Consider the following 12,045-nt stretch of genomic DNA (forward strand, 5'->3'; position numbering starts at 1 on the left):
CGACAAATGCCACTCTGAGCTTCGAAGCATTGCGACAATCTGTGTGGTATAGTACATGTTATCCCCTTTTTTCCCCCCAAGAGTCCAGCGTTTCTTTGTGTATCTCAAAGTAAGGAACAATCCCCCGGACGTGGACAGCCGACAGTATTGGAAGAATCTAGTGCGCGCATTCGATTGTATGTATGGGAAATATGGCCTCAGCCGTTTTATTGATAAAAGGCCAATTCCCACTGCCAATCCAATGTGGTCACTAAAATCAGCACCCGGTCAATCCGTATATTATCCGCATCGGACAGGAACATACGGTCAGCCCGACACCAGGAAAACGGGTGGTTGATAGGAACATCTGAAAGCATTTGATATGAAAAATACATCAATAATATTGGGTGAAAGTGAGCGCTAACCTGACTCTTAAAATGATATAATTATATTGTCCGGCAAATGAGAAATGAAACATTCGATAGCAGTTGCGCGCTCCTGTTGAAGACCTGTTGCGGTGCACGAAACTTTCAGAATTCCCCCCCATGCAGGGATGCGAATATATTGTACATACATCAATCGCTGCCGATGTAGAGTTTTTAGGTTCATCTGAGACAGCTTGAAGGCAACATCAGAACCCGAGTTAACCATCTGGCCGCTCAAGTTGACCTGGTCACTTCCAGCTAGAGGGTGGTACGTCCGACATCGTCACCATGTGTTGTTTCTATGTATCCTCCCGTATGGGAACCCATCAAGCACTTGACCATCACCCTTCGTTGGTCCACCTACAGCAGCCATGCATTTTCAGAGTGAAGACCAGGCTGCAGTTCGTAACTTGCCGGATATTCTACTAGATCTTGAGAACAATTGAAGAAGCAACCACATTATCCCTCTTCCGACATCGTCCAAAGCTTACGGTGCTGGCTATGATCCGATGGTTAGAGTAAGCTCAAAAACCATAAGCTGACAGGCAAGAATTCCCACTGGTCAATTCAGGCATGCCCAGACGGAAAGCCGACATCCCGGCATTGCGAACATATCAAGCCGCAACAGTACATTCCAAGAGGCAGTTTATGTCCTCTCCAGCTCTTGTCCTCAGATAAATCGCATTTTCGTCGAACCCTCTTCACATGAGAGAATATACCCCACATATGTGCGGAAGATCGAACAACAGACAGATGGATGGAAAGTTGCCTTGGGCAGTTACAAATTCAGATACGGGTTGCTCTGGTAACCATAAGATCATCCCTCTGCATCGGCATTTCCGCCAGGCGTTACGATGGACAACAAATTGTTAGCTTGGGCAATGATACTCTTGCACCAGAAAAAGAGAATGAAAGCTCCCGTCATAGACAGACACTCAGTCTTGACAATCTGCTTCAGCAGCCTAGATAACTTCACCACATGACAGAACTCTCAGTCAGTTCTCAGCCAACCAGAGAAGCTCAACAAAAAACTAGTGAACGAAATGCTTGCTCTCTGCAGATTTAACATTGTAGAGTCAATGCTGCTTCCTCTCTCTCAGTCATCCATTATTATGGCAAGATAATAGAGAAATAAAAGCTCTCAGGCTCTTCTGCTGGGTTTCATGTAAATCCACTAATATTCCAGAAATCGAAATCACAGATACGATAAATTAACTTTGGTCAAGGAGGCTAAGCATCATGCGGCTCCTTGAAACGCTGCCTATCATAATCTTATAAACCCAGACTACATTGGATAGGCTTTCCGCCTTCGCAAGCCACTGACATGAGCAACAAGGCCTTCAAGGGCTAGCCTGACCAAAATAAAACGCTGTTTCCTTTTGGACCTCTCTACAAACCCCACAGTTCAGAAATTAGGGGCGACCCTCAAACTGGGGATCTGACTCTTCAACTTCGTATCGCCTCCTCCAGACCCTTGGGAACTTAACTCTATCTTAGATGAATAATTTTTCACCACTTTGTTCCCCCAGAGGTCAGCTTCTTCTGACGTTGCTCTATAGGTGGTAATGAGGCGATTTTCACCCTCGTATTCTCTCACCCGTTGGCAGGTTCCGACTGTTCACAAAGCCTCAGAGAAAGATTTCTCCATGTGGCGCTAGTTTGGCTGTTTCTTCGTGCCAACGGAGCCTCAGAATCCCCTGTCTCTCATATCCCCAAAATAATCAGCCCTCCAACAGAAATGAGAAGGCAAGGCGTATCTCGAGCTCCCGGAGTTATATGCCCAGTCCTGGTTAAATCCTCGTGCTCACTACCAATATTCTCTGTCGTACAAATAAAGGGGCATTGAGGGCACTGAGCGCTCCAATCAACAAGAATCATCCCTGGGTCAACCAAAGACATTGAAGCATCGAGCAGCATGCCCAGGCCTCTTAATCATAAGAAGCAAAGCTTATCATCTTGGCAACAAGGCGCGGTTTCAACCCTTGTCCGACCGCGGCTCCGCCAGAAATTTTGTTGTCACTAGAATATCGCATCGTAAGGAAGAGATCCCCAGATGCAGCTAAAATTAGCACAACAACACGATTCACATCAGCAGGACAAATAAAAAATCTATTTCTTGGCTGAAATTAACCTTTTTCCTCTGTTGTTTCGCGAGCTTAAGGGTTGTATGGATGAGCACAACAAGCACCATTCACCCAAAACGACGCCCATGCGCTAGCGGAATCCCGTGTTGCCAGCTGTGGAAAAAGCAAATAATCAGAAACGAAAAACAAAACCAATATGGATACGAAAGTCCAGGAATCGGGGCTGAAGAAGACATAAAAACCCCTACTTCCTCCTGCTTTCCATATTTTTCTCCCCTATCCCAAATTAACGCTTAAACACCCTGAAGAAGCACAAAATTCTAATCTTCCACTACCCTCTCCTACCCTCCTCATCCAGCAACAGGGAATTATCCAAATCTCCCTTCCATTACCACTCAAAGAAACATAACAATGTCTCCCACCATGAAGAGCTGGCCCGTACTCACCTCACTCCTCATCCTCCTCCTCGGCCTCATGGCTTCCGCAACCCTTCAAAACAACGAACCTCTCCAAGCATTCACGACCCCCGAGCTGCGCGCCGAGCGTCTCGCCGTCCGTGATCCCAAGGGTGGCAAGGGCGGTGGAGGCGGCAGCAGCAGTCACAGCAGCAGCGACAATGGCCTCACAAGCTGCCCGAACGGCGGTACCACCTGCAGCGAGTGCTTTGGCACTGGATACATTTCCTGCATCAGCCCACGCAATGTCTGCTACAACCCCTCCACCCAAACACGAAGTCAGGTGTGCGTGTCCTCGTCGACATCAGATGCGTCGCAGCTTGTCGCTGGTCCGTTGGCGCTTGGCGCCTTTGGGTTGGCTATTGCTATGCTGTGAACGCGGACTCTGTTGTTCCGTCTTCGGTCATTTTGAGTGCGATGGAGATTTGTTTGTGTAGATGCGCTTTTTTCGCGACTTGACTTCAAACAAACACAACGAAGGTGAATCAAGGGAGAGAGTTTTGAACGGCTTGCCTGGTCCATTGGACATTTGAACTGTCCGGGCAAAATGTCTCAATATGATATGCAGCAATTGAGCTATTGCAGCATGTTTGATTTGCCTCGATTCCTCTCACTACGTCCAGTTTTCATACAAACCTTCGTTTTCTTTCCGACAACGACCTGTGCGCATCTACTCCATTTCACAAACAAGCCCCACATCGATGCCTCCCAATGGGACCCAGCTTCTTATGTTCTGTTTTCTTCGAATAATCTTGATTTAGCCTAATGTCAGTTTTCCACTTTGCCGGATTCCCCCTATGTACCAGTGATGATTTACTTTTTTGGTTATCAAATAACGTATTATTCGTATATGTCCTGTTCTTCCTCTTTTCCAGCTTCTTGGTTTAATTTATCTACTCGCGCTTCACTTACCTTCTTGAAAATCTGTGCTTTTCTTCTCTAAGATAGAAAGAATGAAGGAAGGTGATGAATAGCTTGATGGATAGTTAATGCGCTGCTAATTATGGAGTATATTTGCTCCGTATCTGCAAGTAATATATTATATATTTTGCATCGCCACATACACTTGCTCCACTCTCAGTATCTGCAGGGTGAGAAGGTTACAATCTACGTTCTACCTTTTTACAATCCATGACTTGAGCTTTTTCTACATGAATCCAAAATCCACAAAGATATCCCCAAATAACAACAGAAACACAACCATGAGAACGCGGAGTATATCTGATATGTATCCATTTACAGTTAACTATCCCCCCATGCAACTGCCCAGAAACGTAACCTTGACCAGCATATGCACGTGCGGCGCGGATGCGTACCCCCTATGCCATGTATTTAATGCAGATATATAGGAGCTAATGGATGCGTTTATCTAACTAAGAAATTCAAAAGCGCATCTCTTATCAACCAATAGAGAGTTGGTAATAAAAAAAATGGAAAAAAAGAGCAGACCAGCGATGGTGACTTAACATATAAATTCTAGGCATCTCACATCTCGCATCCCAGATCTCGAGTCGGCTGTCAACATCTACTTTTCATATTCTCTCCTCCCATCCTACCAACTAATCCCTTCAACCCTCGCCCCCTTTAACCCCTCCCTATCCTAACGACCTCTTCAACTGATTCTCCTTCCGCCCATACGGCTCCTTCGCCTCCTCCCTCGCCATATCATTAATCCACCTACCTTTGGGCTTAACAACCTTCCCCTTCGACATCTCACTCGCCAAATAAAGCCACGACAACGCATTGCCCACCGTACTAACTTCATCACTAACACTATCTGCCGCCCACCCGCTCAGCCGATAATACAGCTCGTTATTTGTCCACAGCTCAAACAAATGCCGCGACACGGCATCCGTATCCCCCACCTCGACCAGGAAACCGTTCTTGCCATCTTGAACTTGCAGCGGGATGCCGCCGGCTAGGGTTGCAATGACTGGTTTGCCTTTGTGCAGGGCTTCAGAGACTTTTACTTCGAAACCTTCGCGGGTGGAGAGTTGGAGGGCTATGCGAGCTTTGGAGAGGAGGGCGTTAAGGATCTGATCTTGAGGAGGGATGTGCATTACGCAGATGGACGATTTGAGGTGCGGGAGTTTCCCATCTATGTACTCAATGACGGCGTCGTAGATGATGCTGCCGTCCGGGTCATCGACGGAGCCGTGACCGCAGATTAGCAGTTTGGGTGGCTTGTCTTCTGGTCGGGCTTCGGAAAGTAAGGCGCGGAATTTCTCGTAGGAGACGAGAACGTCAAAGATGCCCTTTGATGGGTCGAAGCGGGCGATTTGGACGATGTATTCATCTGATGTCCTAGTTTAGTCATTGGCTGGTAATTTCTTTGGGGGGATGACATACCGTCCGGATAGTCAATGGTGGTCATGTCGATCTCGCGACATCTCGCATTGAAAAGACGTCCATAATATCCAATATCGAAATCGTCCATAGGCTTATTCAATCCATCAAGCCTGTATTAGAAAACGATAAGCAAACAGCATTCAACCAAAATAAGGGGCAGGCAAAGGGAGAGAAAACAGAAGAAGTGAAGACTTACCAATCTGTTGTCGCTGGCAAATACCCCACAATCTCCGGCGGCACCATACTCGGCACAAAGCTCTTGACAGGATGGCTGATAAACAGATCCGCATACTTGATACTGTCCCAAAAGTAATTCCATGCCTCAGCCTGTGGGGATGTAGGGTCCTCAATCAGGTCGCTGCGGATCTGAATGTGGCTACGGTAGATGACAGGCCGCATGGGCGTGACTTCTTTGATCAACGGAATTAGGCCGGGCATCTGTGGGTCATCGATGATGATGACATCCGCCCCGCCCTCGCTGGGAGGACTCAAGGGTCCACCCTTGACGAGCCAGTAGCGCTTTGCGTTACCGACTATCCAGTCTGTGAGGGCGGCTTTGTTTTCTTCTGTGAGGCGTTCGTCCGGCTTAGAGACGCCTTGCATAATGTTGTGGTTCGTTTTTGTGATTCGGAAGACCGCCGGTCGAGGGCGTGGAACGTACCTAAATACACACCAGCGTGAGAAATCATATCATGGTGGTTATATGTAGAATGGAGGATGTAAGTAAACTTACCATTTGATATTTGTTCCCAATGCCTCTGCAAACCTAACAAGTGCATGCCTCATCAACGCCACACCCCCGCCCTGCGGTGTGCTACTGAAAAATGCTACTCTAATCTTACGATTGTTCAAGTCATTCGCATATTTCATGACGGAATTCCATGTTCGACCGCCAACAGTCGTCTCGTAATCCGACAGCATAGCCAGGACGGCATGAAAACCACAATCAACCTCGACGCATCCCCGATACCCCACTTGCAGCAGGGGTGCCTTATTAGGACCGAAGAAGCTACGGTTTCTGTTAGCTCATGGTGGGGCCGGGAATTACTATACTCTCCAGAGGGGGAGTCGAAAAGAGTAGAAAGAATAGAAAAGGACCCATACGTAATACATTTCCTGGCCACAGACTCCGCCTGCTCATCCAATGTCTTCGAATTCCAAAACTCCCGATTAATCCAGCCAACACTATGCACACCCTTGCCATGGAGGACCAGGGGCACGATATCCAGCTCATGCCATAGCCGCGGACACAAGTGCGGGCAACGCTCCGCCAGATCTTTCGGCAACGCAATGCCTAGAAACTTCTCAAGGTGTTCGTGCTCATACCGGCACAGTTCGAGGATGACAAAGTCGGTGATGACGTCTGCGGTTGGGTGGAAGGATTCGCCGACGGGAAAGTGGTGTTCGGAGAAGTCGAGGAAGTAGGTTGTGTCGCGGATTGCGAGGGAGATTACGACTTCATTTTTGTCGGTGGAAGTTACGGAGATGCCGCCGTAGATTGTCTGAATTTCGGTATGGGAGGTTAGCTGGGATAGAGAATGGCGATGAAAAGCTGGGATACAAAAAAACAACAGTACAACACCTATGTACTGTGCTGCACATGGCCATCTATCAACCTTTACACATACCTCCGACGGCGGCCCGACCCACGAGTTCCTTGCAACGCGATCCTGCAGATCCCGCTTCTGATACAGGGACCTCCTCCGCTGAAACCGCCTGTCATGGAACTCAGTCATGATCATGTCGACGTACGGTTTCAAATGCGCGCCGCCGCTGCGAGGACGCTCTGGCCCAGCAGGACGCTCTGGCAGCAACTCAGCCTCCGGAGTGTGCTTTTTCAGGAACATGGCGGGGTGCGGTTGGCGGGAGGCCCATGTAAAATCAAGGCAGAGAGGCAAGAGGAAATAAAGAGACGGAGGGCGGAATACAATCAGAAGAACAAGGGATGAGTTTATGGGAAGTGGCAAGAGGGGCAGAGGCAGGCGGGCGCTGGTGTGTATTAAGGTGTATATGTATAGGACTGGGGCAATGCTATATATGACAAGTCTATAGCTAATTAATTCTAATATGCAAGGGAGCTGTCTTCTTGCTGGATCCCTAGAAGTGTAGGTGCTGAGTATCCAGGTAGTATCGAGTCTTATGCGGGAGGATGACCTGATGAGAACAGACCCGGGAGGTTAGTTTACTAGTTAACTAACTGTAACTAATAATGATTCGGTTTACGTTAATCCAGAAATTCCATATTATTCAACTAACTAGATTTCAACCCGAAATATCTACACTCAACAACCACTAATTAAACTAAATTAAACTATTATAGGATTAGGGCAGTTTGTTCTTTTAATGTTCAAGAGTACTGCAATTGTTGTGCGGTGGCGGAGCTCGTGAGCATAGCATAGGTCTAGGGACCCAGGGACAAGGGATTGAATGACTCGTGTGTTTTTGCTTCTCTTTCTCATTCACAGGCAATATATCCTGATATTGCTTCTTTATTAAAGGGATATTAATTATTCTGTATTCATAGGCCTAAATAATGTGATCAAGGCTCTTTATTAAGCCTTGAAAAGAACTTTCAAGACTTGTCTCCTAAAATTCTTAGCTTATTAACACTTGTCTATGCGACTGACAGAGCTTGCTAGATAATTGTAAAATTCAGAATAACTGAAGTTGCTATAACTAATATCTAACTACTGAATGATTTTATTAAATTTAAATAAATACTTTAAAACTTTTAAATATATTATAAAGTACTTGAGAAATTCATCTTCTTAATAATATTAAATTTAAGCTGTTTTTACTATTCAATTAAGTTTTATATCTTTATTTTAAAATTATAAAGATATTTTTAATAAATTATTTAAATTTTATTAATTAATTTTTTTAAATATTTTAACTTTGAATAATAAATAAAAATAAAATCATTATAATATATTTATTTTTAAATTTTAAATTATATAATTTTTAATAGTAATATTTATTAATATATTAAAAAATAAATATAAAATATTATAAAATAAAAAATAATTAATTATATAATTAAAATTTATTATTATATATTATAATTAATATATTATTAAATTATACTTATATAATCATAATAAAAAATTTTATAAATTTATTATATAGTTAATATTTTATAAATAATAAAAAATTATAATAAGATCAATTATATTTTAGTTGATAGTTAAAAAAGCTTATAATTAAATTCATAAGATTTAACACAGTGATTGTGAAAACATATTTCTTTCTGTAGAGGGCTTTCAGCCACATTTTCTGAAATAACTGTAACCATCACTTGCTCACACCTATTGAGAATTGAACGATGCACTCAGCTATCTGCTGGTTTTCAGTTGATTCAATTTGAAGAAATGGGCCTTTTTGAAAATTCGTGTTACGTTGCTTTGCATTACACAGATCTGCTATCAGTTAACAGCTCTAGTATAATATTAGAAGGTAAAAAAGAAAGAGAAAAGAAATCAAGGAAAAGGTAAATTTTAATAATATGATGTCAATGTAGAAGAATTTGAGGCGAGATAGCTGAGCATTTCAAGGGAAAGGCTTAAGTAGTTAACTAGCCCAAGACATCCATTATCTACTAACCTGTGGGAAAGCAGAAATAATGTCCCAGAACATCATGGCTGCTCAGAAGACTTTTAAAAGATCTTTCTTTTTTAATTCAACACAATGTGTCTTTATCTCTTCAAAAAATATATATATAAATAAATAAATAAAAATAAAATTTAAGAAAAGCAACAATTTTATGACCAATGTTCAGCAAGACGAACGCCCGGGACCCACCAAACCTTACTGATGGCATCATATGTATTTGTAACTGGTTGATGGGGATGTCAGCGCGGCAGACAACAGGTTGTTTTGGCTCAAAGGCTTGTTTGTATCTGGAATACAGCTAATTAACGTCCAACTTCACGCAATCTAATTAGTATTTTAACGCCAAAACATGCTTCCCTTCGCTTCAACTTTCAACTTTTCTTCCCTTGCTTTCTTCAAACTCGGGACTTTGCTTTAACTTTCTCCCTCCTCTATCTTCTCCTTTGCTTTCTATTTTCTTTCTAATCTCTTTCTCCTCTCCTCTCAATCCATAGGTGGTTATTCTTGTTTTGACCTTTTGCAGTTTTCTTCCCCAAATCATGGTTATCTCTCTCAGATTAGGGAGTCTTGTTCTCCGCTCCTCCTCCTTATCCACCAAACCCGCTGTCCAGTCCGCTGCGTTCAGAGGCCTGCGGTACTACTCCTCTTCTAAAACTAAGGTTCATTAATTCTCCCTTGGCTTAATTTACTTCTTCCAGTCCTCACCTGTGTTAAAATGTATGCGCTGACCTGACCTGGTTTTGTTTTGGTTCTTAGTCCCTCAAGGATACATTTGCAGAGAAAATCCCAGCTGAGGCTGAGAAGGTAAAGAAGCTTAGAAAGTATGAATGATTTAATTATTAGCTGGGTCGGTCCTACAATTCGATCTGACTCTCTGTCAATAGGGACTATGGGAGCAAGGTCATAGGCGAAGTTACCCTCGGCCAAGTCTATGGGGGTGCTCGTGGAATCAAATCGCTTGTTTGGGAGGTATAGATCTATCCGGGGATTTACGGGATTGTCACATCAAAAATACTGACGAAGTTCAAAGGGATCTGTCCTCGATTCTGAGGAGGGAATTCGCTTCCGGGGCATGACTGTATGTTTTCCTGCTAAATCCTTCAATATCATTATCAGAATCCACGAGCTAATACCTCCGCTAGATCCCTGAGTGTCAGAAACTTCTCCCCAAAGCCCCTGGGGGTGAGGAGCCTCTGCCAGAAGGTGCTGCATACATGACACCAGGTGCGATGACTTTGTGCTAATGGTCCGATAGGTCTTTTCTGGCTGCTCTTGACCGGTGAGGTCCCAAGTGAGGAGCAAGTCCGCGCACTCTCTGCTGAATGGGCAGCCCGATCCGACGTGCCCAAGTTCGTTGAGGAGCTGATCGACCGCTGTCCCTCCACTCTGCACCCCATGGCGCAATTCTCCCTGGCCGTCACCGCCCTTGAACACGAGTCTGCTTTCGCCAAAGCGTACGCCAAGGGCATCAATAAGAAGGACTACTGGCAGTACACCTTCGAAGACTCGATGGACCTGATTGCCAAGTTGCCCACCATTGCCGCCAAGATCTACCGCAACGTCTTCAAGGATGGCAAGGTCGCGCCAGTCCAGCAGGACAAGGATTACGGTTTCAACTTGGCCAACCAGCTCGGATATGGAGAGAACAAGGACTTTGTTGAGCTGATACGCCTGTACCTGACCATCCACTCTGACCATGAGGGTGGAAATGTCAGTGCCCACGCCACCCATTTGGTTGGAAGCGCATTGAGTTCTCCTATGCTCTCTCTCGCTGCTGGTCTTAATGGTCTCGCAGGTCCCCTTCACGGATTGTAAGTTACATACACAGTTATAACCCGTCAATCAAGCGAACAACCTTTACTAATACAATTTACTCCCATAGGGCCAATCAGGAAGTTCTCGTATGGCTTCAGAAGATGAAAAAGGCCATTGGCAACAATGTCAGCGACAAGGCTGTCACAGACTACCTCTGGTCCACCCTGAACGCCGGCCAGGTTATCCCAGGCTATGGCCACGCCGTTCTCCGCAAGACTGACCCCCGTTACACATGCCAACGTGAATTTGCCCTCCGCAAATTGCCCGATGACCCTATGTTCAAGCTGGTTAGCCAAGTTTACAAGATTGCGCCTGGCGTCCTGACTGAGCACGGCAAGGTATGAAACCCCCACCCCTCCCAACTCTATTTGACATTTTCTTTTTTACAACTTCAAAACTAACTTAATCGCGCGATTTAAAGACGGCCAACCCACACCCTAACGTGGACAGCCACTCCGGAGTTCTCCTTCAATATTACGGTTTGACAGAATCCAGCTACTATACCGTGTTGTTCGGCGTCTCCCGGGCCCTCGGAGTTCTCTCACAGCTAATTATCGACCGTGCATTGGGAATGCCCATCGAACGACCCAAGAGCTTTAGCACTGAGGACTATGCCAAACTTGTTGGTGTTCAACTGTAAAAAAAATAGACCTGTAATACCATCTCATGAAAGTGATCTTTTTCTCTTCTTTAGAATAGCATTTGTTTGTTCTTGTTTCTGTGTGGCCCTATTTCGGAGAAAATTCTTTTTTGTTGAGGGGGTATTTAAAATTTTTGTTTAATTATACATGTACTATACAAACAAAGTCTACTATTATAAGAAAATCATCAAGATACGGATCATGTGGAAATTTCTATCCAGTTTTCCAAGGAGGGTTTAAAACTAGGAGGATGGATTCATCCGAAATTCAGTGATTACTCAGCAAAAATCTTGCATTTCACGTGGAGTTCCCAACACGGCTAGCGCTGGTCACCAGAAACGGGATTTTCCTTTGCGGCTCTGTTCCCCTCAAACTTCAATTTCTTAATTTTCAACCTCATCCAACAACTCTCGACTCTTCTCATCCATCCCACATCCATCACCACCTTTCTTGCTCTTCATCCATCTTTCGTTCATCTCTCTTTATATATCACAGCGCCCCTGTACCGCCTATTTCGCTGTTGTACTCGTATTCACTGCTTCGCGTTGATCGCCTCTGGCCCCTCTACTCACATTGCCTGTCGTAGGTTTAGGGTTTTCTGGGTCTTTGTAGTGACTTCTCGTTCGCACGCCACGACCATAACATCAGGACTCCCTTCATACAGTTCGATTCTCCGTATCATCTTCTC

General features: G+C 44.7%; 3 protein-coding genes across 3 annotated transcripts; 2 read left to right on the forward strand and 1 right to left on the reverse strand.

The window, feature by feature from the left end:
• Window positions 1-2,899: 2,899 nt before the first annotated feature.
• PAAG_08073 (hypothetical protein) lies at window positions 2,900-3,319 on the forward strand (the record flags this gene model as incomplete). The annotated part of the gene is made up of 1 exon (XM_015846415.1): window positions 2,900-3,319. One exon carries the CDS (start codon window positions 2,900-2,902, stop codon window positions 3,317-3,319), a length of 420 nt encoding a protein of 139 aa, XP_015700850.1.
• Window positions 3,320-4,538: 1,219 nt separating this feature from the next.
• Window positions 4,539-7,139, reverse strand: PAAG_08074 (clock-controlled gene-9 protein; the record flags this gene model as incomplete). The annotated part of the gene is made up of 6 exons (XM_015846416.1): window positions 4,539-5,239; window positions 5,293-5,402; window positions 5,489-5,953; window positions 6,026-6,301; window positions 6,397-6,794; window positions 6,921-7,139. The coding sequence occupies 6 exons, from the start codon at window positions 7,137-7,139 to the stop codon at window positions 4,539-4,541; spliced, it is 2,169 nt and encodes a 722-aa protein (XP_015700851.1).
• Window positions 7,140-9,440: 2,301 nt separating this feature from the next.
• PAAG_08075 (citrate synthase) lies at window positions 9,441-11,356 on the forward strand (the record flags this gene model as incomplete). The annotated part of the gene is made up of 8 exons (XM_002789962.2): window positions 9,441-9,560; window positions 9,658-9,722; window positions 9,786-9,870; window positions 9,932-9,979; window positions 10,044-10,104; window positions 10,157-10,712; window positions 10,784-11,054; window positions 11,138-11,356. 8 exons carry the CDS (start codon window positions 9,441-9,443, stop codon window positions 11,354-11,356), a joined length of 1,425 nt encoding a protein of 474 aa, XP_002790008.1.
• Between the last annotated feature and the right edge of the window lie 689 nt (window positions 11,357-12,045).

This window comes from Paracoccidioides lutzii (assembly GCF_000150705.2).
Source record: "Paracoccidioides lutzii Pb01 unplaced genomic scaffold supercont2.29, whole genome shotgun sequence".
Taxonomy (NCBI): Eukaryota; Fungi; Ascomycota; class Eurotiomycetes; order Onygenales; family Ajellomycetaceae; genus Paracoccidioides; species Paracoccidioides lutzii.